At 48.5% G+C, this 25,992-nt stretch overlaps 1 protein-coding gene across 5 annotated transcripts in view; it reads left to right on the plus strand.

Annotated features, from left to right (window-relative positions):
- The window catches only part of AFF3 (ALF transcription elongation factor 3), a 598,192-nt gene that overhangs the window by 126,062 nt on the left and 446,138 nt on the right, over positions 1–25,992 (plus strand). For all 5 annotated transcript variants that reach the window (XM_051842640.2, XM_051842639.2, XM_051842642.2 and 2 more), the window contains exons 3-6: positions 11,580–11,654; positions 13,854–13,974; positions 15,234–15,549; positions 15,671–16,056. In XM_051842640.2, coding sequence (XP_051698600.2) covers positions 11,580–11,654; positions 13,854–13,974; positions 15,234–15,549; positions 15,671–16,056 — 898 coding nt within the window. The remainder of the gene's footprint in view (positions 1–11,579; positions 11,655–13,853; positions 13,975–15,233; positions 15,550–15,670; positions 16,057–25,992) is intronic.

Here is a 25,992-nt window from a genome sequence, read left to right on the forward strand (position 1 = left end):
CACAAGTGGTAATTGGTGCCACCTGGGAGGCAGTTGGTGTCCCTGTAGAAGGAGATCGTACAGGGCTCAGGGAGCTACAAAACCAGGGTGGGGGCTCAGAGAACGAAGTTGTGCTGCTGACTCAGCAGTGGGCTCACAGGTGTTGCCTTGGCGGAGCTCAGAGACTAGGGGAGCGGCGAGGTGTCTCTCCCGGTGTTGTGTGCCAGTCAGCGTCCAGCCCTGCTTACTGGAGAGGACTTGAGGCTGTTGTTCTGTGGCCTCAGGTCACATGTACATGGGACATTGGACTCTGCTATGTATGGGTGTGCGAGGGAAACGTGAAACAGGAGCAGAATGGAGGAGGGGAGGATGGGGTGAAGACATTCCAAGGTGACGTGGAGCAGACATGTCATCAGAGTAGGCTTCCTGTCTCCTGTGCGACAGTTCTTACAGAGTCGGGATGGGGATCCTCATGCCCCGGCAGCCCTCGACACATACTATTGCCAGTGCTCTAGGGATAAAATACAAGATTTCGGTGATAGATTACGTGTCTAATTGAAATTGGGAACTCATGAGTGACACAGCGGCTATCAGAAGACCCCCCTCAGGTTCCTGTCACTGTGTTATATGGATATTTAAAATTAATCATCTTTAGTGTCACTAGTACAGAATGAATTATAGACCCGAAGAGTTCAAATAATTCATAATTCTTAATGTCTTCCTCCAAGTCAGGCTTGATTGACTACAGTATTGTCACCATAGGAAGCTGGAGAAATGTTCTCCAGAGACCTGTGTAGAGGCTGGGGTCCTGGCCATTTTTTTTTTTTTTTCATGTCTAGGTAACATTCTCCACTAAACAAAGTGAATATTGTTTGAATTAAGAACTATCTTTTTTAAACTCAAATATTTTTTAAAAATCTACAATTTTCAAAGAACTTGGAAGTTGAATACTGACGCTAATAGTGACTGCATGAATTTGGGCAAATAATTTAGATTTCCTAAGTCCTATTATTTGTGTGTGTGTGTGTGTGTGAGTGAAAAGTTTTTTCTGTAAAATGAGCATAGTAATGTTTATAGCACAGACCTTATCTCATTTTTAAATTTGTGTGGTCATTTATTAAAATTTTGTATTCTGCGTAAGTAGGGGCTACCTGACATGTTAGTTGACAGGGACAAACGTGTTAACAAATACGAACTTAGTCCACAAGCCGTCCATCAGCAGGCCTTTGTTCTGAATTACTGCTGTTAGGATTCCCATTATTGTTGCATTCTGGAACCATAAAGCATACTTGAGCGCCCAGGATCTGAATGGATTTGTATTCTGGTTTGTTCAGATTTCCTTTTGAAAAGAAAAAAAAATGGGATGTTGTTTTACCATGCATTTTTTAAAACATTCTAAAGTACAGCAGTTTTTGCATTGCCTACTATGCCAGTACTCTTTAGGTGCTGAAGATGGAGTCCGATGGCAAGCAGAGAGACCTCCTTAGAGATGGATGGAGAAGTCAGGTGATTAGCGTAATGAGTATGACTATGGGTGAGAGTGTGGGGTGCCATGTAGACGGAGGGAAGGCCATGGATCCGCCCAGGGGCATCTGAGGACGTTGCTGAGAGGGAGGCTGTGTGCCACTGAGACCTTCAGGATCAAGAGGAGGTAGGCAGGTGGAGAGCAGAGGTGTTGGAGACACACAGAGAGACCGTGGGCTGGAGTCTGGGTTCTGCAGGCTCCTGGCTCCCAGGTCTGGACGTGTCCCGAAGGCTGAGCTGTGATAAGGACGCGCTTGTCTTTGGGAAGCACCCCCCCTGGCTTCAGGAGAATCGGCCCGGGCAGGAGGAACTTGCAGGGATTTGAGAGAGCCCATGTCACCGGAGTGAGGAGGTGGCAGTGGGGGAGGGAGTTGGACAAGCTGGAGCCACGTGCAGGGAGTGGAGCTGACAGGACAGGGGGAAGAGTGGGGTGAAGAAGGAGCCCAGGTCTATGCGCCAGGCGGCCTGGCAGGTGGTGCCAGTCAGGTGCAGAGATGGGTGGGGAATGAGTGGTGAGCTCGGTGTGGGCTCTGGGAGAACCCTGACTGGAGAAGCCCACTTGAGGAGTCGGGAGCTGAGAAGAGAGATCGGGGCTGCTCCTGGAGCCTCATAGGGCATCGATAGAAGACGAGGCATGAGTGACTTCACCCAGGGAGGCTGTCACCTAGGACACTCAAAGCAAGCTACAGAGGAGGCTGAGAGGCCAGAGGGAGGCTGGGCACACGCAGTGCTGCAGAGGCACTGGGGGACGCTCCTCCAGGCCGTGCAGCGGTCGGGCAGTGGGACTAAGTCTCCGTGGAGGGTCCCACACCAAAGTCGAAACCTGGCAGCCCACAGCAGAACTGGATGGTGTGGGTTCAGGAAAACCAGACCATAGAGACGACGGGACCCACGAGAGAGGAGCAAGAGCAGGAGGACGGTCAGGGAGGGCTGAGCCTTTTTCTTCTGTTGTTTAAAAACTGTATTTATTCAAGAGGCATGCGTGGGCACAAAACACACACACACACACACACACACACACGAGAGAGAGAGAGAGAGAGAGAGAGAGAGAGAAAGGAGAGATCTCTTATCTGCTGGTTCACTCCCCAAATTCCTGTAATGGCTAGCGTGGAGCTAGGAGTTCAATCCAGGTCTTGAATCACCTGCCTCCCAGGGCAGGAAACTGCAATCAGCAGGTGCGGCTGGGCCTCAAAGCCCAGTACCCACTAGGCTGCACATCTGCCTCCTTTCCTCCCTCCTCCCCTCTCCTCTCCCCTGCTCTCTCTCCCTCCTCTTCCTTCTCTCCCCCCCCCCCCCGCTCCCTCCCACAGACAGGGGTCCTTGAGTGGGTTTATTCACTCATGAAATAAAGCCAGCTGAGTCAAGACATTGGTAAGCAGGAGAAAGTGGCATCCTTGGCAGTGTGGGCCTGGTGTGTGGGGGGGTGGGGCTGGGGGAGGCAAGGGGTCAAGGCTGGGCGTCGGAAAGTTGAGGGAGCATCTGCCTCTGTGACCCAGCAACTGAACCTCAAATCTCATGCCCTGATTCTGCCTTCTCGGTGATCACAGAGGCTCCCCCTCTCAAAGTGCTCCCTGTTCTCATTCAGGGATTTTGTTTTCTGACCCCTGTTCCTCCCTACCCTCTTGACCTACAAGACTTCTGCCCTGCACCCAAACAGGTCATTCCCATCTTCAGAAGAGGGTGGTCAGCCAGCACGTTGACTGGATATGACAACATAGTTGGGGCCACACCTGTCTTCTGCATTCTGCCTTTTGGTGAAGTCATCTCTATTTGCTACCGTTCTAGCCTTGGGCTAGTTCTGTACCTCCTGGGTAGACTGATGCAGTGCAATGATAGCAGCAACCTGCGTTGACTCTGACTGCTGTCCAGCCCGCAGTGCTTTTCTCCACAGTGATTCTGGGAGGAAAAGAAGTCGAGGTGAATTCAACTCAGCACACCAGCCGTTCTCCAGTGGCTAAAAGCCAGAGTCTCCCGGCTTTCTGTGTGCAGAGACCTGGCCCACCTGAAACTTCACCAAGGTAGATAAGCAACCTCAGCCATCCTTTTCCCTCCAACTTAAGGCACCAGCCCATGACCCCGAGTGGCCACGGCCAAGGTCGTCTGGAAGGGCACCGTAGCTAAAGCATAGGCATGCTAGAAAAAATGAGACATCACGTATGTGGCTTTTAAAATTCCTAGGAGCTGAAGTTCAGAGAATGTTACTGCAAAGTGAAAATGAAATTTAACTGAGCATTTGGTGGAAAGATAACGTATTGGGTTGAACATGAAAATCCCTGGAAGCCAGCATCCTTCTCATCACAAGCACCTGGGATCCACAACAGCTCTGTGCTGCTGCCAGCGAGGGAGCGCTTTGAAATAGTACAGTAGGGGGGCCAGCGCTATGGCGCAGTGGATTAACGTCCTGGCCTGAAGTGCCAGCATCTCATATGGGCACCGGTTCAAGTCCTGGCTGCTCCTATTTGGATCCAGCTCTCTCCTATGGCCTGGGTTAGTAGTAGAGATGGCCCAAGTCCTTGGGCCCCTGAACCCACATGGGAGACCCAGAAGAAGCTCCTGGCTCCTGGCTTCAGATCGGCGCAGCTCCAGCTGTTGCGACCATCTGGGGAGTGAACCAGCAGATGGAAGACCTTTCTGTCTGTCTCTACCTCTCTCTGTGACTCTGTCTTTCAAATAAATAAAATAAATCTTTGAAAAAAAAAAAAAGAAATAGCATAGTAGGGATTTTGCAAGAGGGTCTCTTGTGCAGAAGTTCCTGCTTTTGTGAGGCTCTGCTGCATCTTTATATTCTACCAAGGAGAAGATGGTAAATCAGAGTAATTGCTTCATCCCAAGACACGTTTAGAGTGTAAAGGAAAAAGGTCCTGTTAAGAAACTCAAATTAACTTGTGCTGTTTATACTGTGTGGAAAGCCTCTTGGAAAGCTGCTTGTCACGCGGCCTGGCGGTTTATTTATCATGGAACAATTCCATTACAGCCTGACACCTGATCTCCTGGCACCAAGACTTGGATCCCTCAGGAAAAGCATTTAACCCTTGGAAATGCAAAGCTGTCATTTGTCTGTCATCTCTCGAAAACCCACTGGAGTGTATTTACAAGAGAGGTTCAAAACAGTCATCAGTTCCAGATGGAGTTGGGACTCAGTACATGATCAGTGAAAAAGGACAAGTGTCCAGTCCCAGGTCTCAGCAGCTCAGCAAGGCTAATGCACGGGCTTTGGTGTTCTGTGGTGTATTTGGTGTACAGAATTCCATATTTGAATACAGATAGAGTTGGAGAAATCCATGCACCTTGCATCTCTGGTAATCGTCTGTCTGAAGAAATTCAGGGACTGGAATATGAGTTAATGGCTAGCCCTGTCTCATTTGAATGGGGTATCTCGGTTATGTTTTATAGGTTTGAGAAGAACCCTTAAAGTGAATGTATATCAAGTAAGGAGGATCTTAGAAGGATGAACTGAAATAGTAGCTATCTGAAAATTAACACCCTTCCTGCTGGCGTTCACTGACAAAGGACGGGGCTGCATTTGTCAAAGCTTGTCAGTGAGCAGTTCCCTGGGGAAGCAGAGAACAGACTCTAAGAATTCTGTCTCTGGAGCCAGACAGCCTGGCTTTGCACCTAAGCGGTGGGCCTTGGATACATTAGTCAATCTTGTAACTTCTTGTTTCCTCGCTGGTAAATGGGGATGCTGTCTCTTGGGGTTTTAAAGATTATTAAATGAAATAATTCATGCACAGGCCACCCAGAGTCGTAGTTGTTATTAGCAAACTCTAACACGGGTCTGATGGGTCTGGGAAGATGGCCTAGGTCATGCTCGGAATCACGCGAGATGTTTGCTGGGTTTGTCTCTAGGTGTGTTTCACTCGGTAGCTCCCTTTTATGTCATGGTTTCAAGAAGTGTGCCACTCACCCTCTGAGTCCTGTGCTGGTAGACTGGGTTGGGAGATCGAAGGCAGGGATCTGTAAAGGCTCCCAGAAGATGGTTTCAAGATTGAATTAAGACTGAGGTGACCTTTGTGGTCAGAGACAGACAATTAAAGGTTGCACTGACCTTTTGGAGTTCACTGTGGAAATAACCCATAATGGGTCCTTGTGCTTCGAGAGCTGTTGCTGAGCCTGTGATGCCATGTTGGGGGTTGGATGGGGGGACGTGGGACTGAAATAATGATTCAAAAAGAAAAAGTCAGTGGGCAGTGACATAGTACTGCATAGTACTGTCCTTCAAGATTTAAGGGTTTGTTGTATGCACAGTTGAGCAGTTCTCACTCAGCAGATCTTGTACTCCCAATACCATCCACTTGGCACTTTTTTTTTTTTTTTTTTTTTGACAGACAGAGTGGACAGAGAGAGAGAAAGGTTTTCCTTTGCTATTGGTTCACCCCTCAATGGCCGCCGCAGCTGGCGCGCTGTGGCCAGCGCACCGCGCCCATCCAAAGCCAGAAACCAGGTGCCTCTCCTGGTCTCCCATGCAGGTGCAGGGCCCAAGGACTTGGGCCATCCTCCACTGCACTCCCGGGCCACAGCAGAGAGCTGGACAGGAAGAGGAGTGACTGGGACAGAATCAGGCGCCGCAGGCGGAGGATTAGACTATTGAGCCGTGGCGCCGGCCATCACTTGGCACTCTTAACTGTCACCACCGCTCACCGTGACAGCCATCACTGTCAGCATTCTCACCACCGCTGTGACCGCTGTACCTCCAGGAACATAACCACAACACTGCAGGGCCCTGAAAGACCCCCGGTGGGAGATGGTTGGCACTTTACAAGCTCTAGCTTGGGCTTTCCCATCTGAGTTTCCCTGTCACCTGCTCTCTTCCTGACTACTTTTGTGCCTCTCCGTGCTACAGCTCTGTAGTCTCAGGAGGGAATTTCCAAGTGTATTTCAACAGCTTTGCTTTCCTCTCATTTCAGAAAGAATTACTGATCTCTTGTCATTTTCCCTACAAATAACAAAAGCTGTTAATTAGCTTGATTCATTAAATTTCAAACAATTGTTACAATTTTGGCGCATCTGATTAAATTTCTTTAATTATACACAGTTGCTGGTGCTGCCACTGCAGAGAGCTGTTTCTAGAAGAGTTCTTCCCCCTCCACCCCTTGCCTTGCTTGTCTTCTGCTGTGCCCTCAGGGTGTGCCTGGGGGCATGATAGCATGACGTCCCAAGACTGGAATTGTCTGAAAAATCATTTTCTCTGTGGCCAGGCTACTCGGGACCATCTCTGATGCAAACCTGAACGAAGGGGAGAGAGATTCCCTACATCCACGCTGCACTCATTCACTCGAAACCTGATCTGCTTTTGGGAAGGAATTGGATGAGCCTATTTAGGGTGAGGTAGCAGTGACAAGTTAGCAGTGGGAAACACCAGGAAGTAAAGCTTTATTTTTTTTTTAATTTTTTTTTTTTTGACAGGCAGAGTGGACAGTGAGAGAGAGAGACAGAGAGAAAGGTCTTCCTTTGCCGTTGGTTCACCCTCCAATGGCCGCCACGGCTGGCGCACTGCGGCCGGCGCACCGCGCTGATCCGATGGCAGGAGCCAGGTACTTCTCCTGGTCTCCCATGGGGTGCAGGGCCCAAGCACTTGGGCCATCCTCCACTGCACTCCCTGGCCACAGCAGAGAGCTGGCCTGGAAGAGGGGCAACCAGGACTAGAACCCGGTGTGCCAGCCCTGCAGGGCGGAGGATTAGCCTAGTGAGTCGCGGGGCCGGCCAGGAAGTAAAGCTTTAAATGTAGGACCTTGGCTTGTTGAAGAAGCGAGGTGGTGTGATAAATGATGATGCGGGCCACCTCCTCCCTTGCTGGGCGTGGTCTCATGATCTAGTGTCTTGTAGCTTTCGGCTCCTCTTCTTCCCTCCCCTGTTCTCACTGTCCCTTTGCTGCAGACCCAGCTCAAATCGGATCTCCTGCAGAGGCAGCCCGCATTCCCTGTGCTCCTGCCGCCGGCGCCCTGGCCACCTGGTGCCCAGTTGCTCACCAACAGTCCCCTTCTCCTTTCTGTCTTCTCCCCAGACCGTTCACTTCTCAGCAGCAAGGTAGGCCGGTCATGGCCCTGCTTGTCTCCCCAGCATCTGGACACAGTAGCATTCTGGAAATGCTTTTGGCCTAAATGGAGTTGTGTTTTTCTTGTTTGAAAAGGACAATATTTGTAAAACGTGAAAGTCGCGAGAACTTTCTCCAAAAGCTTGGCTGTTCATCCTCTTCCCTTTGAATTCACTTTAGAATTTAGAATTTCTTAGACCCCAGCCCTAGAGACACACGCTGGTAGGTAGGATTATTTTGGAAAATATTTTAAGAAGAAAACACTGGTTATTCTGACCGAGTGAAACTGGCTTTGAATCCTCTTGGCTGAAATGCAGCTTGTTTGGCGTGGGCCTCAGATGTCAGCAGGCAGCAGGAGAGGACAGGAGGGAGGGAAGCCATGCCTCCTGGCCCGCTGGGTCTGCTGGGTCAGGCCGGGGCTCAGCTGGAGGGGCAGAGCATGGTCGCTTTAGCACCTTTTCCTGCAGCTGGGCAGCCTGGCGGGTGAGTGGAGTAGACTGCTGAACAGACTGCGTTTGATGCAAATGGTGATGCCATCAGCCATGGCTTTAGAATTTACAATGTCCTCCCTTGCTCACTCATATTCTAGTGCGTGATCCTGGGAGACACAGGTGTATGGTTGTGCTCTGTGTGGGTTTTGTTGAATGAAACTGATGTTTGCTTGTTTGGGATCTGTGAAACATTATTACAGCTGAGATTTATTCCAGGGTTCTCCCTAAGGTTCTCTCTGAATGGGAAATGGCTTCTGTGTGTCCTGTTGGGTTTCTGTGGGGCTTGGGCTGATTATTTATTAATACTGGGCTTGTAGACATCAATGTTAGGATCCCTGGTCACCTCTTGGCTTGTGGACAGTTCTTTTCCCCCGGGTAGATGTGAGTAAAGTGCTTTGGGTGTGGCTGTTTCTTCTCCAAGATGTCTTCTTTATGACACTGTTTGATGAACGGATTTTTATCCCAAGTTCCTTGATCTTCAAGAAGTCCAGGGGAGTAGGCATTTAGCCTGGGGTAAAGATGCCCTCAGCCATATTCGAGCTTCTGGGTGGTTCCCAGCTGCAGCTCTGGACTCCAGCCTCCTGCTAAGACAGGTCCTGAGGGCAGCAATGACGGCTCAAGACATTGGGTCCATCCTGGGGTCACCTCCAGCCCAGCCCCAAACATCACAGGCATTTGGGGAGTAAACTAGCAGATGGGTGAAATCTCTCTCTCCCCTCTATATAACTGCCTCTCAAAGCCAAATTTTTTTTTGAAAGTTTATGGAAAATGGAATTAAAGGTGAGGCTCACTAGGCTAATCCTCCGCCTGCGGTGCCGGCACACCGGGTTCTAGTCCCAGTTGGGGTGCCGGATTCTGTCCCGGTTGCTCCTCTTCCAGTCCAGCTCTCTGCTGTAGCCCGGGAAGGCAGTGGAGGATGGCCCCAGTGCTTGGGCCCTGCACCTGCATGGGAGACCAGAAGGAAGCACCTGACTCCTGGCTTTAGATCAGCGCAGCGCCAGCCGTAGCGGCCATTTGGGGGTGAACCAACGGAAAGGAAGACCTTTCTGTCTTTCTCTATTACTGTCTAACTCTGCCTGTCAAAGCAATATACATACATACATATATATATATATATTTGTGGTACAAAGATTCTTGAAATCCACTCATAGGTTTTCTGTAACACAGGATTCCATGAACTTCTTGAAAACACCTTGTATAAATGGATTTCAAAATGTTTTGCGCCAAAATATTTTTATCTTCTAAGTTTGTTTTCCATGAATTTTTTGATGTATCTTTTGTAATAGCCACCATACCTGTCTTTCTCCAGGCAATATGGTAAGGCTACTGAAGGGATATATTGGTGAAATGTTTGGAGTTCGCTGAAAAGGAGAAGCTGTGAGGCTTACAGTATCATCAGTATTTGTTTATTTGAGAGGTAGAAAGACACACACACACACACACACACACACACACACAGCTGGTTCCCTCCCCAAATCCCTGGAAGCCTGGAGCACAATCCAGGTCTCCCATGTGCGTGACTAACCCGCTTGGGCCGTCACCTGCTGCCTTCCAGGGTGTAGTGGCAGGAGGCTGGAATCAGACTCGAAGTGAAGTGAGGCTGGGACTTGGGCACTCCCGTGTGGAATGCGGTGCACCGAGCAGCGTCTTAACTGTTAGCCCAAACACCCGCCCCAGGCCTCGCCGCTGCTTAGTTTTCATGCTGATAGCATGTAAATAGACTCATTTTGGAAATGATGATATTAGATATTAAGCCATCTAGGAAGGTACTTCAGAAAGTCCGTGGAAAATGGAATAAAAAATTTGAGTGCAGAAAATGTTTGAAATTCATGAGTTTTTCTTAGTACACACGTTCCCAGAGCTTTAGGAAGATCCCCTATGTGCATGGATTTCAACAGAACTAACTTTTAATTCTAGTTTCCAAGGATTTTTGGAGGAAGATCTCTCATTTTCCTACTCACCCACCACGACTGGCTTTGGCCTGAGCTTTTTATTTACAAGGTATCTCAAATTATAGATTACACATAAATTCTTGGGAGCTGATCAGAAATGTTTTCTTTTAGTTGTGCAAATAAATACATCTCTTAAGGAGTTAATTAAAAAGACTCATTTTCTGGAAATGTTATGCATCTGCAATAAATAATAATGTGGCAGTTGGCTGCCTTGCACTTTCATGCAAAATAAATAAATACATTTGGTGACATACATTCGAGAAATGCAATTCCTGTCATTTTTACAGAAATAAGGCACAACTTTACAGATGATAGAGATTTTACCATCTGCTGGTAACAAAGAAACAGCCCGTAACACACAGTGCTTGCTGAGTGTAATGTCTGTATCGGCGTGCTAGGCATCCGTATTCTCTAAAACGTAGTCGGCTGTCCCCAGGGAAGCTGACCTGACTTTGAGCATGTTAGGGGAAAGGCCTCTTTCCTTCTGAAGCAGGTGGCATGGTCTTCACGTTGCTCCACGTGCAGAGGAACGAAGAGAGCGGAGCTTTCATGGCGAAAGGTGAAGAGAGAGTTGCTCTGTAGGCTTGCGAGTACCTGCACCAATTTCACCCGTAATTAGGGGCACAGTGGACTCCCTGTGGAGAAGCTGCTGTCTCTGTGCCTCCAAACATTGAGCGCTGATGGAAAGGTTCAAGTTCTGAGGCGTAGGGAAAGATGAGAGTGGGCAGTCCAGACTTGGTCTTCCAGTCACATTTGCTCTGAGCAGGTGATATTTTAGCTCCCTAGCTGTGGAGTGGCATGTGGGGGCTGCACATCGAGTTAAGGAGGGGGAGGGGGTGGGTTACTTTAGGAGGGGCTCCGTGCTCAAGAGAGGCGGCAGAGCCGCCTACAATGATGGAGGAGAGAAACTCAAAAGACGCCTTTGAGGGAGCATCGCGTCTCTGGCTATTTTTCCCTTAGTCCTCTTTGGAGATGTGGGGATGATTGTCGCCGGGGCATTCTGGTTTTATGTGCCGGTGTGGAAAGGCATGCCACAAGCATCATGGAGGCTCTGTGGGCAGACGGCCAGCGCCTTTCTCGTAGCAGATCGTGTGCACGTGCTCCTGAGTGTTTAATCCTTCTTAGTGTTAGAAGCCACGGGCTGGTTAAGGCAGGCAAGACCTCAACAGAAATTTTTATCCAGTTCTAACCCGCGTCTTGGTAGGCTGGGTATCTTCTAGCTTAACGGAACTGGGAAAGTATAAAGAGGAGCAGCTTCCCACTCACCTCCAGCTTCTCCAAGTTGTAATACAGTCCTTACTGCCAGGCCCTGGAAGATGTATTGAATCTGATAATCTGCCCTGCTGAGTGTGCCTGTTATCCCGTATCCGGTCACCTTGTCTTACGTATCCAAGCCATGTTGCAAAGTAAGAGGAGTTTATAACATTTCATGGCTACACTCTAGCCGTCACCTCATCCTTTTTTACCATGCCTCCTGTTTGGACCCCTGGTATTCTTGGACTTCTTCCCTTTGTGGGAAAAATGTTAAAATACTCAAGCACATAAAAAGGCTGACCAGGCTGAAAGTGTTTTCCCTTCTTGTGGTGTTGTTTCTTGCAGGGGCGAAGACATCTTAAACCAGAGGAGTGACTCTCTAGTTGTGGAATTCCAGTCCTCGGCCAGCAGATGCAGGAGGTACTGTTTGGAGCACGGGGCACTCCTCAGAAGCACAGCAGTCATCCGGAGTGACCGCCGTCCTGCTGCATCCCACAGCAGGCCACTCTGTGTCGCACCTGTCTTGTGTGTGCGGTTGGCTTGGCCTGCCCGAGTGCAGCGTGTGTGTTCGTGCAGAAGTCTCTCTGTGAAATTTGGCATCGCTGGTGCTTCACAGATGTGGCGCATGCCACAGGAGGGCAACTGTGTAGTGCATGCAATGCAAACTTGGTTTCTGTTAAGCCACCCGTGCCATGTTTGGTTCAAAAGTTAGAAGTTCACGGTAAACTAGAATTCTCCTGTGGGTGAAAGCCCGGTCCTTGCATGCGTCAGAACAATCTCCGTTTGTGGCCCATGGAATGTTTGTGCGACCTGCAGGTGTCTGTGTACAGGGGGCCACCCGTGTCCTCTCCTCTACAGTAAAGGCCTGGCTCTGTGAGTAGGGCCACTTCCATCACAAGCCTCGCCATGCCGGTCACTGTCACTCAGCCACTGTACAGAGATCTGTGACTGTGATGTTGAAGCTGGGAGCCCCTGAGCTGGTGGGAGGTTCCGGAGGCAGTAGCCTCCCATGATATGAAGGTCACTGGTTACACTCCCAAGCCTAATAACTTTGGGTAATGTACTAAGGATGCATTAAAATGCTAATAGTCTCCATGTTCTGGATATTTTAACATTCCCTAATTTTAAATTTAAATTAAATGCTGTAGGTGCTGTAGCAGCCTTGCCAGAAGCATGGTTAGCATCCCCTCTTAGAGAATTTCAAATAGATTCTGGCTGCACAGACCGACCAGGATAGGAATATTTATTTTATGATTATTTTATTTGTGTGCCCTGCAGCTGCATCTTTCTTTGATACCTGTTTAGCTTTTTAAACTAAACAGCACTGTTTTCATAAAATACTTTAAGCCCACATATCCTTTTATTACTAACCGTATTCTAATGGTGTGGCATTGGGGATTTGTGGTGCCTAAAGCTGTGCCCAAGCCCTCGTATAGGTTACATTCATGTTTGACCCTTGTGCCACACCCATGCCATGAGATGGCCCTGCCTGACAGTGAAGACCCAGGGGTGGAGGGCGGGGGAGTGGCTTCTCCCTGTGTCTCGGCCTGGTAGCTGGTAGGTGGGTGACTTGGCTCCCCAGCCTGGGCCCCGCAGACCAATCATGGGAGCTGCTAGGAAATGCTGGTGAAGTCGTGGGCACCGACTACTTCTGTTGGGAAAGGAATAGGGTGCTGATGGGGAGGGAGGTGGCCGTTCTTCCTGATCAGCAGTGTGAGCTCTGCAGTGCGCACTGAGACCACCTGTGAGCTCCATGTGCAGGTGCACTCCCTCCGTTCAGTGAGCAGGTCCCTTCCTGAGCCCTGGTTGAGTGCGCCCCTCCATCTCGCCCTTGTTAGGGGGAAGCAGCACTTCCGTCCTCCCTCGGCTCCTACTGTTGTCTGGCACCTGCCTGCTTCATAATTACGTTTTGGGAGGAGAGAGGTTAATTTTGCTCAACAAAAAGGTCAACTTCTTCGGTGACACTCAGTTTCTGCTCTGTCTCCCTGTCGCCCACCCCTCTTCCTTCTGGCGCATGTCTTCATGGTTAGGAGGGGTCATCGGGTCAGAAGGATTCCGTGGTGGCTGGACGACTCGGCGGATTAACAGAGATCAGAAGGAGGCTTGTAACTGTGAGAACCGCTGCAGCATGGAGGTTTAACAGCTCTTTGGGGAGCTGGTTAATGAAAGAATCACTACAGAGCACAGCCATGCAAAAACAAAACAAAAAACCCCAAATAGGAGCCTTCCCGTGTAGTGCTCAGAGGCCGTGTTCTCTTACAAGGAAATATGCTCATCATTTCTAATTGCACAGCACTGTAAATACTTTGTGCTATAGGATTACTTTACGTCGTCCCCCATCAAAGATGGTTCAGTGGCTCCTCTTTCATGTATCGGGCCCTGGCTGAAACTTGCCCTAAGGATGTCTTATCCCCCTCAGCCTGCCCTGCTGAAGGGAGTAGTTATCAGACACCCGAGCTCACATACAGCCGGGCCACACTGACTTCAGTCTGACCCGCGCTCGCGCTGTCATCACTGCCATCCGCAGGCCAGACTGCTGCACTGGGACCAATGTGACGTTGGGTTTGGCCCTTGAATGTTTTCGAACCCGGTTGTTGTTTGTCCTCTCTCCTGCTGCAGCGTGTATGAACCTGATAGAAATGCCCTACGGAGGAAAGAACGGGAGAGAAGAAACCAGGAGACGCAGCAGGATGTCAGCACGTTCGCGTCCAGTTACTCTCTGTTCAGTGAGCCCTACAAGGTAGACGCTTTCAGTAGTTCATCTCCCCTCCCTTGATTGTACCCCTAAGCCCCTGCAGCGACAGCCACAGTTAGAATGGTTGACCGGCCCAACCTCATTGACTTTACTGCCGCTTCAGCTGGGGGAGCTGGCGCTGGCTCAGGTGCTGAGAATGGAACTTGCCCGCAAAGGTTGACGTCTGAGTTAGAAGGTTCTCTGCCGGCTTACTCCCTGAGTCAAATGTAACTTTTGTTTCATTCTGAGATCTGCTTGCTGTGACTTTTATCAGTGACACAGGCTTCATTTCTCCATTGATATTTCAAAGTCAATGCCATTGGTTATGCTTTCTAAGTTATCAAGAAATGGACCTTGTTAAAAAGGAGTTAGATATTGTTCTTGGCATGGGCCATTGCTAGGATTAGGGTGCCTGTTGGGGCCAATGAGGAAAAAAAAAAAAAAAACACAGATTATTTCTACTTTATACCACAGAACAGAAATATAACCTCTCGTCCAAAATCACCTTCCCAGATTCGGCTCATATGCAGGTATTTCAAAAAGTTCATGCAAATGGAATTAAAAGTTAAGTTTATTTTGGTAGAAAGAAAATTTGAAAGCCATCCATATGAGGAGTCTTCAAAAAGTTTGGAGAAAAATGAGTCTTAGGAAAAAACTATGCATAGATCTCAAAATCTGTTTGCACAGAAACAAGCTTGTCTTTTAATTCTATATTTTCTATGAATTTTTTCAAGTACCCTGGTATCTTCAGCTACATAGAGCTCTAGCCAATTCAGGCCAGTCAGTTCTCACACATGTAGCCCCACGTTCCTTTTGAGTTTCACCCTTTCACTCTGCGATTTTGGCAAAAGTAACCATACATTTAGAAACTGGAAGCAGATCAATCCGGGTCAAATCGGAATTCTCAAGAAAAGCTTCCAATGGAGCTACAAAATAGAAGAGAGAATCCTATCCTGGAAAGACCAACACCAGACCACTTTGTGAAGGTGCAGTGGTACATTTTCCGATTTCCACGTCATGCGTTTTAGCTCTCACACAACAGCAAGCCTCGGTTCCCGTTTTAGGTGCGCTAGGGCTGTTACAGGCCTCCAGTTCTGGTGATGCTGACAGAATACGGGCGTGTCTGCAGGGGTAATGAGAGGTTTGATGTCTCGTTGTGACGGGGGCAGCCCCGGCTCCGTGATCAGTAAGTGCACCTGTCCGTCACTTCCTGTGTTTCTGTAGTCTCTAACAAGAATGTGGATGTGTATTTTTTCGCTCTGCAGACTAACAAGGGGGATGAGCTCTCCAACCGGATCCAGAATACTTTAGGCAATTATGACGAGATGAAAGATTTTTTAACTGATCGCTCCAACCAGAGTCATCTTGTTGGCGTCCCCAAACCCGGGGTTCCGCAGACCCCCGTGAACAAGATCCATGAGCATTTTGTTGCCGACTCAAGAGCCCAGACCCAGCCCTCATCGGTCTGCAGCACCACCTCTGCCACACCAGCGGCTGTGCCTGTGCCACAGAGTAAGAGGAGCACCATGGGCTGGCAGAAGACGGGGCACCCGCCACCGCCCGACGGCCATCAGAGGACAAGTAAGCCCCGGCACAGGTCGCTCGCTCTGCACCAACCCTCAGAACCACGATAAGTCCTAATCCCTGTATGCCCATCCCTCATCCTCATCTTCTTTTTCTTCCTCTCCTTCTTCCATCTCAGCACAACAGGGCTCTCTCAGGACACTGCTTGGAGATGGCGTTGGCAGACAGCAGCCACGGACCAAACAAGTGTGCAATGTCGAGGTGGGGCTTCAGACCCAGGAGAGGCCGCCCGCTATGGCCACCAAGCACAGCAGTGGCGGCCACTGCGTTCAGAACTTTCCCTCGTCTCTGGCTTCGAAGCCTAGCCTGCTGCAGCAGAAACCGACCGCGTATGTGCGCCCAATGGACGGCCAAGATCAGGCTCCTGATGAGTCTCCCAAGCTTAAGTCCTCTACGGAAACCGGCGTGCACTGCACATCGTACAGGGGAGTCCCCGCCACCAAGCCAGAGTCGGCCAGAGCCAAGGCCAAGCTTTCCAAGTTCAGCATCCCCAAGCAAGCAGAGGTGAGTCTCGCTCCATACCACCTACGCGACTGGGAAGTCCTAACGGAATGTCTGAAGGGATGTATAATTCAGTCTCCGTGTTTCTTTTTTTGGTGATATGAATAAATTTGTATGATTTATAATCTGTAAGTGGGGAGGTAAACATCAATAATGATGATCTTAAAATCTCAAATGTATTATCATTTGAAAGGTACCAGCAGGTGCAGGTGGGTGTGTGTGTGTATCTGTGTGAGTCAGGGAGGGAAATGCCTTCTCAGTTTAGTTTAGAGGATTGTTCTGCGAACAAGCTGATGTTGATTCTGATGCTACATATTAGAAACAACAAACATTTCAAAGACTATAATTCTTAATATATGAAGAGGTTAATTTTTATGTAATAGAGTTTAGAAACCTTTAAAACATTTTCATGTGTTTTGAAATGTTCTAAGACACAATACAAAGGAAACCTCATAGTGTTTTTTAAATACTTATTTAAATGATTCAGTATCGACTGTGGTGGATATTCAAGTGTATTAAATTCCCCATTCGTATTGAACTATTCTTGACCTATAAAAATGGTCTCAGGCCTTAGGAACAGAATGAAATATTTTGGTTCGTATTTTTCCTGGCTTACGTGTTGACTTTGAAGTATTTGCTGAGTTGCAGAATGTGTAGAGTGGATGTATTGAATATTAGAGTCTCAAATGAGGAAATTGTGTTATCACAGAGGTGACAAAGAGGCAGAGGCTAGTTGATTGAATGGTAAACCCGGATGGAAAGTGAAACTTTGTTTTGGAGACGTGCATCTCACAGCTTATTCCCGATTGAGGACAGTTACCAAGAAGACTGGGCCCTGTGCTGCTGTCCTGCCGTGGTGTGACCCTCACTGAAATCCCGTGTGTTCTAGAATGTCAAACTTAGCAACTGTTCAAGGTTGTGTTTTTTTTTCAGATTTTCCATTTTTGACATATTCTTTAAAGATGGAGTAACAATAGAACCAGAGTAATCATTGTATGGTAATTTGATTTAATAACCAAGAGAAGTAAATGGTTTGACACTTCCTGTTGCTCTCCTGGCAAGGCTGAGGGTAAACTGCTGAGTTGTCATCTCAGAGAGCCCCGTGGACCGGCTTGGGAGACCAGGATGCTCCCCCTTAGAGAAGGTAGGGTCTTCCTCTGTGAGATGTGCACACAGGGTGCAGGGGAGACCATGCCAATGCATTCATGATGGATTTGAGGAAGATTTCATTATGAATTAATGTGAGCAAAACGTCATTCTGCAGGTCCTTCTCTTTCAAGAAACTGTTAGGAAGCACACATGGCAGACACCGTCTTACAAAATGGAATCCGCGAGGTGGTTTGTCCCGAGTCATCGCCCGCTGCTTGTCCTGGCAGAGCTGACACGGCTCCCCTGCAGCAGTGGCCACTGACTTGGACGGTCACTAGGAATCCCTCTGTGACTTTAATCCTGTTTGTGCCTTGTTAAAATAACTTTCCATCTAGCAAAGAGACTTCTGACTTACTAAGTGCTGATCGATTGATTGATTTAGTCTGTAACCCAGTAAGTTGAGAAATCTCTGGTTGTAAGGAGACGATGGATTTGTTGGTGAACCAGTCCAGGTGCATGCAAGTAACTGTACCCTTTGCATGAGGCTTGGGTGTGTTGGTGATCACGGGGGCACTCTCAGGGCTCCCTTTGAGGACCTGAGATTGGGAATGACACGCTGTCCTCGTGTTGGGTTATCACAGAAAGAGGGAACTGCCAGAGAGGAGAGCTTTTCTCTGGAAGTGTTTCACTTCCTCTGCGTGTAATTACACTGAGCCACCCATCCCACTCCCCTCCTGCCATGCTATGCTGAGCATTTCAAAGATGACAGTCACGCATTGATTCTTAAAGAGAGATAAATAGAGATGTTTATGGAAGAAACTTTCAACTGGTATTTGTGTGTGTGTGGCTCTTGGTGGGGGGGGGGGAGTGGGAAAAGCTTGACATGTTAGGAACAATATTGGAATTTGGATCTTGTAACATCTGCCTATTCAGTCAGCCCACCATCACAATCAGAAAGGGACCCTTTCATGTGGAGCAGACAGCTGGTGTTGTGTGAGTTACTTTTCCTATCTTTCAAACTTAGGATTTTTTTTTAATTATACTATTCCAGAAGATGAAGAAATAACCTTTTACAATACACTGTTCAGTATTTATAGATCGTTGCTATAAAATCCACAGTCATAACATAGATGCTGAAGAATTTTATCTAGCAGATTGCATTTTTAAGGGGATCTAAGTTTTTATTATTTGAAAGGAGTAAACAAAAAAACAATGTGGAAAACAGTTTCGAAAATATTTATGCCAAGTGTTCAAGGAGACTTCATAAAGTTCATGGAAATGGAATTACAGGATATAGTTGTTTGGGTACAAGATTTTTCCAAATCCATGTCTGATCTTTGCATAATGTACATTTTCCATGAACTCTTGCCGGTGGCCCTGCCAGTATGAAAATGCCTCTTGGCTAGCACTGTCATTAGTGTCCAGTGAGCCAGGGACGGTGTTGCTTCTCACAGGGAAATGGACAGAGAACATGACCTACAGGGTGCTTGGAGTACTTAGCTCCACTCTTCGGGGATGGTGACGAATGTCAAACAGTGCGAGGTCTGAAAGGAGGCACTGGGTAAATGCGACATCAGAACCAGTAGAGAGGTGCGTGCCAGAGCTGCTGGTGCCGTGTGGGTGCGTTTCTCCCAAGAAGGTGGGATCAGTGACCAGGTGCAGCGGGAAGCAGGAGATGCAAAAAGAATGAAGTTGTGACCTCTGCCTCCAGGAAATTTACATGAATTGAATAAATTAGACTCCAGCACTAAGCTTTTAATTTGTAATTTCTCTCACAGTCCAAAGTGCATTTAAAAATTGGCCTTCCAGCCCCAGGAGAATTCCCTCACTTTCATCATCTGTGCCATAGAAAAATAAATCTACGTTATTTTTAAAAATTAAGAATTTGTGACTCCTTTTTGCCTGGTTTTATACTTCACGTACCCTTCGTTCTTTGCCCTGCAACATCTGCACTTGGCTGCCATGGTGAGTTATTTTTTAGAATTCTTTAGTCCCTGGCAATCGGTAATTAGCGTAGAAGAATCCAGTGCAATTTGATGTGGAAGTCACAGACCCCACGAGGATTCCTGCACTGGTTTACCTGCCTCTGTGCTCGGTTTTGTGCTTAAGGAAAAGCGTATTTTTGTTGATACAGCTGAGATAGCTGAGTCTTATTCTCACAGCCACCCTCATTAAGTGAACCCCCCCCCCCCAGCACCATTTCAAAGGTGTGAGAGACAAGGGCCCTAACAAATGGGCTAAGCAGCATTCTAGAACGTTCTAGGCGAGGCACCCTCGATTTTCTTTCCAAAGGAAGTGAATTGTTTTTGTTTCTTGTTTCTCTCTCTCTTTCACACAACACACACACACACACACACACACAAGTGTTTTGCTGCAGACATTGGTAACTGTTAACCTAGAGGGGCAGATACAGGTTTTATGGAACCTACAATTGGCAGAGAGCAGGAAAATACCTTGTGCTTGGGGTTTTTACAAACCATGTCACCGCGTTCCCAGGTTGCTGGGGTAGGGCCCCTCCTGGGCCCTTGGAAGCCCTGGAGTATAAGTATCGTTAGCTTCAAGCTTCGTCTGTCTTTTGTAGACTAATAAGAAATTGTAATCAAAATAATTTTTGACCCACAAAAGTGCTGTGTGTTAGCCTGAGACTCGATAGGATATGGAAATACCTGTTTACATACTAGGTGATCCGGGTGAGGCACACGCAGGAAGATGCTGTGAAAAGCCTCACAGAGCCTTGGCAGCGAACCCTGGGCCTTGCTGGCTGCACAGGGGTGTGCTTGGCAAGTCGCAGCTGCAGCAGCGGGATTCCAAAAACCCGCACGTTTCAGTTGCTGTGTTCTCTTAATTTGATAGATAGGGATGAGTTGACTCTGCCATTGCAGAGGGCACCACTGGCCAGGAATAAAATGCATTTGAAAAGCCAAGGGAGCAAAGAAACCAGGGGCTGCCGCCTACAGCTTAGTCGATAAGGAAAGAGACACCTGAACTTGAAAATCAATGAGTAAGACCGCGTGTGAGGAGTGTTAGTAGTGGGTAATTCATCCCCGGGAACACCGTCACCATTTTTAGTTGATCAGATTTTATTTGTGGAACTAAGTGATTAAATAGTTGGAGATGTATTGATTAATCAGAGCATTTTCATGAGGGGCGGCTTAGAATCACTGCAGATGCTCCAGATAAGAGCAGAAAGATGAAGTGCCGTGATTCCACAAAATAGCTTCCTAGAAAAGCAATTAACTGATTTTTTTTTTTTTAAAGTTCAGAGAAGATAAATGATGGAGGCTTCCTGTATCCTGTCACTCTTGGCTACCTTTGTATGAAAATGGATTTCTTCCAAATTAAAGTCAGCACCAGCCTGTCAGGCGAAAAAGGCATCTACAGAGCCAACGTGTCCATTACATATTCATGCCCGTCGAAGTTTCTTAATTACATTTGAGATGGATAATGTCTTCAAATCAAAGTGCCTATCACACCGCTCCTTGGAGGAGCGAGGGCGGGTGGCAGCCTGGAGGCTCCTCTGGCGGGATGGCATCCTGCCTGGCCCCTTGCCCCCCACCCCTGCTCAGCCGTGGCAGGGGGAGGCCCCCTTACACAGGAGGGCGTGTCTCAGCAACAGCACTGATGCCGTGACCCCACCTGCTTAGGGAGGACCCGGGGTGCTTAACCCTGAGTGCTCCAACTGGGATCTCAGATGCTGGCTAGAAGCACCTTTTCATTCACAGAGAGGTCATTTTGAAGGTCATGGGGGGAGGCTGGCACGTGGAAACATTTCTACATTTTTTTTTTATGTCTTTGTATGTTCAGCCAGCAGGGCCCTAAGTAAGGCACTTAATAACGTAGAATGATTTCAGTTTCTGCCCGCCTCTCTTGAAAACTTTGAAGGGAGCTATTGAAATGTGTCCCGTGGTGCGAAGGCGCCTGGGTCCTTTTCCGTTCCGGCTCCTCTCTCAGCCTCTGCAGATTGATATTAGAAAGGCGAGTTTCCTGGCCTGAGCGGGCTGGAGGCCTGGAGGGAGGAGCCTGCCTGGAAAGCGTCAGGAGCGGCTGTGGACTCACAGACTGGGGTTCGCCAGGAGCCCTGGGCCCCCTGAGTTTGGAGTCCCTGAGAAGCTGGTGTGTAGATGGGGCATCTCCTCCTCCCTGAAACAGGTGCCACTCTTCAGGCCTGTGGGAAGCACCTCTTCCTCCTGCATTTCGTGGTCAGACACCAGGCTTCATCTGTGACAGGTGCAAGGTGGAGGGAGAACGCAGTGGCACGGTCACAGCTCTGCAGACAAGCAGGCACTGGGTCTGCTGCCCACTGTGGGGTTTGTGACCTGGTTTAACCCCACCCTGAGCCTCCATGCTCTGACGTGTGGTGGGCAGAAAGTGGCAGAGAGAGGAGTCAGTGAGGTGGTGTGTGATGCTCTCGGCCCGGCGACAGTGCACAAGCTACTTCCCGAAGTGCATGGAGAACTTCATTACAACAAACGTTTATGTTGGCAGAAAAAAAAAATTTGAGATGCATACATGGGAGGAGTCTTCAAATAGTTCATGGAAAATAGGTGTGATGGAATTTCGGACTTTTTTCTATCGAGCTCATCTTGTGGTTACTGTTTCCATGAGCTTTTTGCAATACCCTCAGAGTAAGCATTTAATAAGCATTAGCTACATATTCCTGCTATTTAAACATAATACAAAAGCAAACAAAATTAAAACATGGGTGTAATACCGGGGGTGGTTTTGAGTTTGTGTGACTTACAAGAAGAGATGGAGAAAAAAGAAAATATTGTGAAAGTTCTTTTGCATTTATTCATTAGAAATAATGAAACCTTGAGGACCTAGATTGTCCTGGATTCATTTTCACAAGGCCCAAGTGACATGAGCCTTCCTTATTTGTTCACCTCCTTCCTGGGATTTTATTCCCAGATCCAGTTCGGCGTTTTGTCCCTTTTTCTGTGTATCTGTTGGTCCTGAGCTACTCTGATCATAGTGGAATGTGCTACCTGTGTGCTTTACATCCCATTAAAGGAAACATGAAATCCACAAGATGTGGGCCGAGGAAGAATGTTAGCATTCTCACGCAGTGAGTATTTAGAATGATTCATTGAGACAGATCTGCTTGAAGCCACCAGGTAGGAAAGAGCATGTTTGATTGGCCCACGCAGTGGGATCATGGATCTCCATTCACGTGATCCACCAGCATCAGCAGCACCTTGCTGCTGGCTGACCTTAGGGTCTTCCTGGTGCTTTTTTTCCCCCAAATCCCACTCCAGAGCTGCAGGTGTAACCAGTGGCCCAGTGACCCCTTGCACACACTCCACAGTTGTTATTTTTTGATCAGCGGTCAGACTTGTGCACCAACAGGTGTTTCTGGAAGCAGCACCGAGCCGAACTCGCCACTCAGCTGTCCCCGGCCCTGCTCCAGAGCACTGTGAGGGCTGTGGCTTATGGGGTGGCCTGAGTTTGACGCTCCATTTGCTAACTAGCCTGGGGACCCTGGGAATCCTGGGCCTCCACTGTCTTATGGTGCTAGGACCTAGCAATAACATTTTAATGACCATAAAATGAGTTAATGCCTGGGCAGTGCTTAGAACAGTGGCTGGCACACAGTAAACACTCAATGAAAATCCGTAATAATAATTTTCTTAAAAATTTAGTTATTTGAAAGAGAGAGAGAGAATGCTTCCATCTACTGGTTCTGTCCCCCAGTGGCCTCAATAGCTGGAGCTGGACCAGGAACTCCCTCCAGATCTCCCACACATGTAGCAGGGGCTCAATCACTCAGCTCGCCTGCTGCTGCTCTCCCTGGTATTTTAGCAGGGAGCTAGTTTGGAAGTGGAGCAGCTGGAACTATAACCCAAGTAGTGCTCACATGGGATGATGGTGTAACAGGCAGAAGCTTAATCTGTACTGTAATGATGGCCCCTATAATAATTTACTGTAATTCATTTTGCTTTATGTTCACCTTTAAAAAAATTTGTTTATTTTGAATGTTAGAGTGAGATCTTCCATCCTATAGTTCACTCCCCAGATGTCCACACAGGTAATGCTGGGCAAGGCTGAAGCCAGGAGCCAGGAGCTTCATCTGGGTCTTTGACGTGGGTGCAGGGTCCCAAACACTGGGACCATCCTCCACTGCTTTTCCCAGGTCATTAGCATGGAGCTGGATTGGAAGTGGAGCAGCCGGGACACTAATTGGCACCCATGTGGGATGCTGGTGTTGCCGGCAGCAGCTTTACCTGCTGTAAACAGCGGCCCCCGTGTTGACCTTGTAACATGCCCAACCTGGAATGAATTGACTGCTCAGAGTGTGAATGAACACTGGGACCAGGTGCTTGAATCTCACTAGACTGTAAATTCCGTAAGGGCGGGAGTTTTGTCTCACTTTGTTCTGTTTTTGCTGTTTTGTTGATTGATGTCTGTGGCTGTGCCTGGCACATAGTTTGTGCTCGATGGATCCCTACCAGGTGGGCTAATTAATTGAGGGATTTGAGCAGACATCACTTCCCTGTGATCAATGACCTTCTTGGGCTGGGGCCCCAGTTCCTCCTCTTAGGGGAAGAGTGGATCCAGTCGCTTCCAGCGTACACTTTATAGGCACAGTTTCAGTGAGAAGTGGGAGCCATATTCAGTGATTATATAAATGCAGCAAATATGAAGTGGGTCATGGAGCTGAATCTTGCAGAGAGCATCAGTGATGGGAAGTCTCCCCCAGCCCACTGTGGGAGGCCTGTGGAGGCTTACCCTGTCTCGTGGACCCCAGAGAAGGGAGACTCGGAGCCTTCCTTAGGTTGACCTGCAAATGCACCTCTCTGTAACCCAGGCTCCTGGGATTTCGTAATTGTGGGAAGTTTCATTTTTGTCTGTCTGTGGTTAATTCCTATGGGTTAGAGCCTCTCTGTGACCTCTGGACGTGACTCACACGGGGCTGTGTGATCCTGTGGTCCCATAGAGACAGCAAGTGCCCTTCCGTGTGAGTTTTCAGAGTAGCCTGCCTTGGTTCCTCTTTGCAGTTTGTGCTTTCAGTCCCTTTATAGTTTGAGATGAGTGTAACTGGCAAAGCAGAAAGCAGAGCGGAGTGGGGGAGGGGCTTGGTGTGCACGTAAGGCTGGTGGGTAGGGGGTGGGGTGAGATGCTAGGAAGGGTGCTTTAGGTCAGCCTCACGGAGAGTGGTATGTGAATAAGGAGACAGACAGAGCAGGACGCGGGTGGGTAGCTGGGAGGACAGTGGGAGAAAGAACCTGCCGGGCAGAACAGAGGGTAGCTGGAACGAAGGCCCAGGGGGAGCCAGGTCCTTGCCCTGGAGTCTGACAAGGCTGGGTGTTGGAGGAATAAAGAAACGGGAGGGCTCCCCACGTCTCATAAAGCGTGATAGGCCACCGGGAGGGCTGTGGCTCCACCGCGAATGGGAATGCCGGTGGGAGACCATTGAAGGGTTCAGCGCAGAGTGGAGTCTTAACCTGCCTTAGACCTCACTGGGGTCAGCCTGGCTGTTGTGTTGGGGCAGGGCTAGAAGCAGCAGCTCAGTTGGCAGGTTCCGATTGCACTTACAGGAGAGATGAGACAGTTGTTTGGGCCAGAGGTGTGAGTAGCAAAGATGGTGAGAAAGTTGGATTCTGCTTATATTTTAAGGGACAGCCTGGGTGACAGACAGAGGGAACTTGACATAGTTTTGACCTAAGCAGCTGAAAGGAACACGTTATTTTCAGTTGAGGTGAGAAAGGCTACATGTGGAGCAGGTTCTTGGGAGGAAGAGCAAGAATTCCCTGGAGCTGGTGAAGTGGGCGTGTTTAGTAGACCTCCAGGAAGAGGTGACAAGGGGAACTGGCATTGGACCCACCTGGGTTGGAGGTGTAGGTTTGTGGGCCGGCGCCACAGCTCAACAGGCTAATCCTCCGCCTAGCCGTGCCAGCACACCGGGTTCTAGTCCCGGTCGGGGCACCGGATTCTGTCCCAGTTGCCCCTCTTCCAGGCCAGCTCTCTGCTGTGGCCCGGGAGTGCAGTGGAGGATGGCCCAAGTGCTTGGGCCCTGCACCCCATGGGAGACCAGGAGAAGCACCTGGCTCCTGCCATCGGATCAGCGCTGTGCGCCAGCCACAGCGCGCTGGCCGCGGCGGCCATTGGAGGGTGAACCAACGGCAAAAGGAAGACCTTTCTCTCTGTCTCTCTCTCTCACTGTCTACTCTGCCTGTCAAATAAATAAATAAATAATAAAATAAAAAGGAGGTGTATGTTTGTGGTTTCTCAGCATGTACCTGATGTCTCCCTCCTGAACCTGGGTAAGGCTGTCCAGGGGTGCGTGTAGGTGAGGAGGCGGGCTGAACCCTGATGTTTTCCTGCCGGAAGGCGTAGGTGTGGATGGAGAAGGGGATTGGGAAGAGGAAACAGTGAGGTATCTGGAAGTCACTGCTTGCCTTGATCAGAGATTTGGGGCCAGTGCCCTTTGGGCTCAAGAAAAATTAGAGGAATTAGTGATGTTACACATAGGCAAGTGTTTGCAGGGGTTTTGCTGTAAAGGACAGCAAAGATTTTGAAAAACTGTAAAAATTTGGGTTATAATGTTAAAATGAAAAAATCACATGTGCTCCTATAATCTAGAAATAATCACACTTAACATTTTAGTATAGAGTCATGTGGCTTTTTTCTATTCTTCATTGAATTGAGATACAATATTATATGCAGTTGTTCCAGTGGTTTCCACGCATTTCCTCGCCCTCTGCCTTGTCACTGAGCAGTCTTTGGCAATGCTTGGTGCGTGGTGCTTCGGGGTCACCTCTCTTTAGATGGTCAGTGTTAATGGTTTTATCCCATAATGCGTTTATGCAAGCCACACTATGTATTACCTAAAAAACTTTTTGTTGGGCATTT

The sequence above is a fragment of the Oryctolagus cuniculus genome, chromosome 2 (assembly GCF_964237555.1).
Source record: "Oryctolagus cuniculus chromosome 2, mOryCun1.1, whole genome shotgun sequence".
Classification (NCBI taxonomy): Eukaryota; Metazoa; Chordata; class Mammalia; order Lagomorpha; family Leporidae; genus Oryctolagus; species Oryctolagus cuniculus.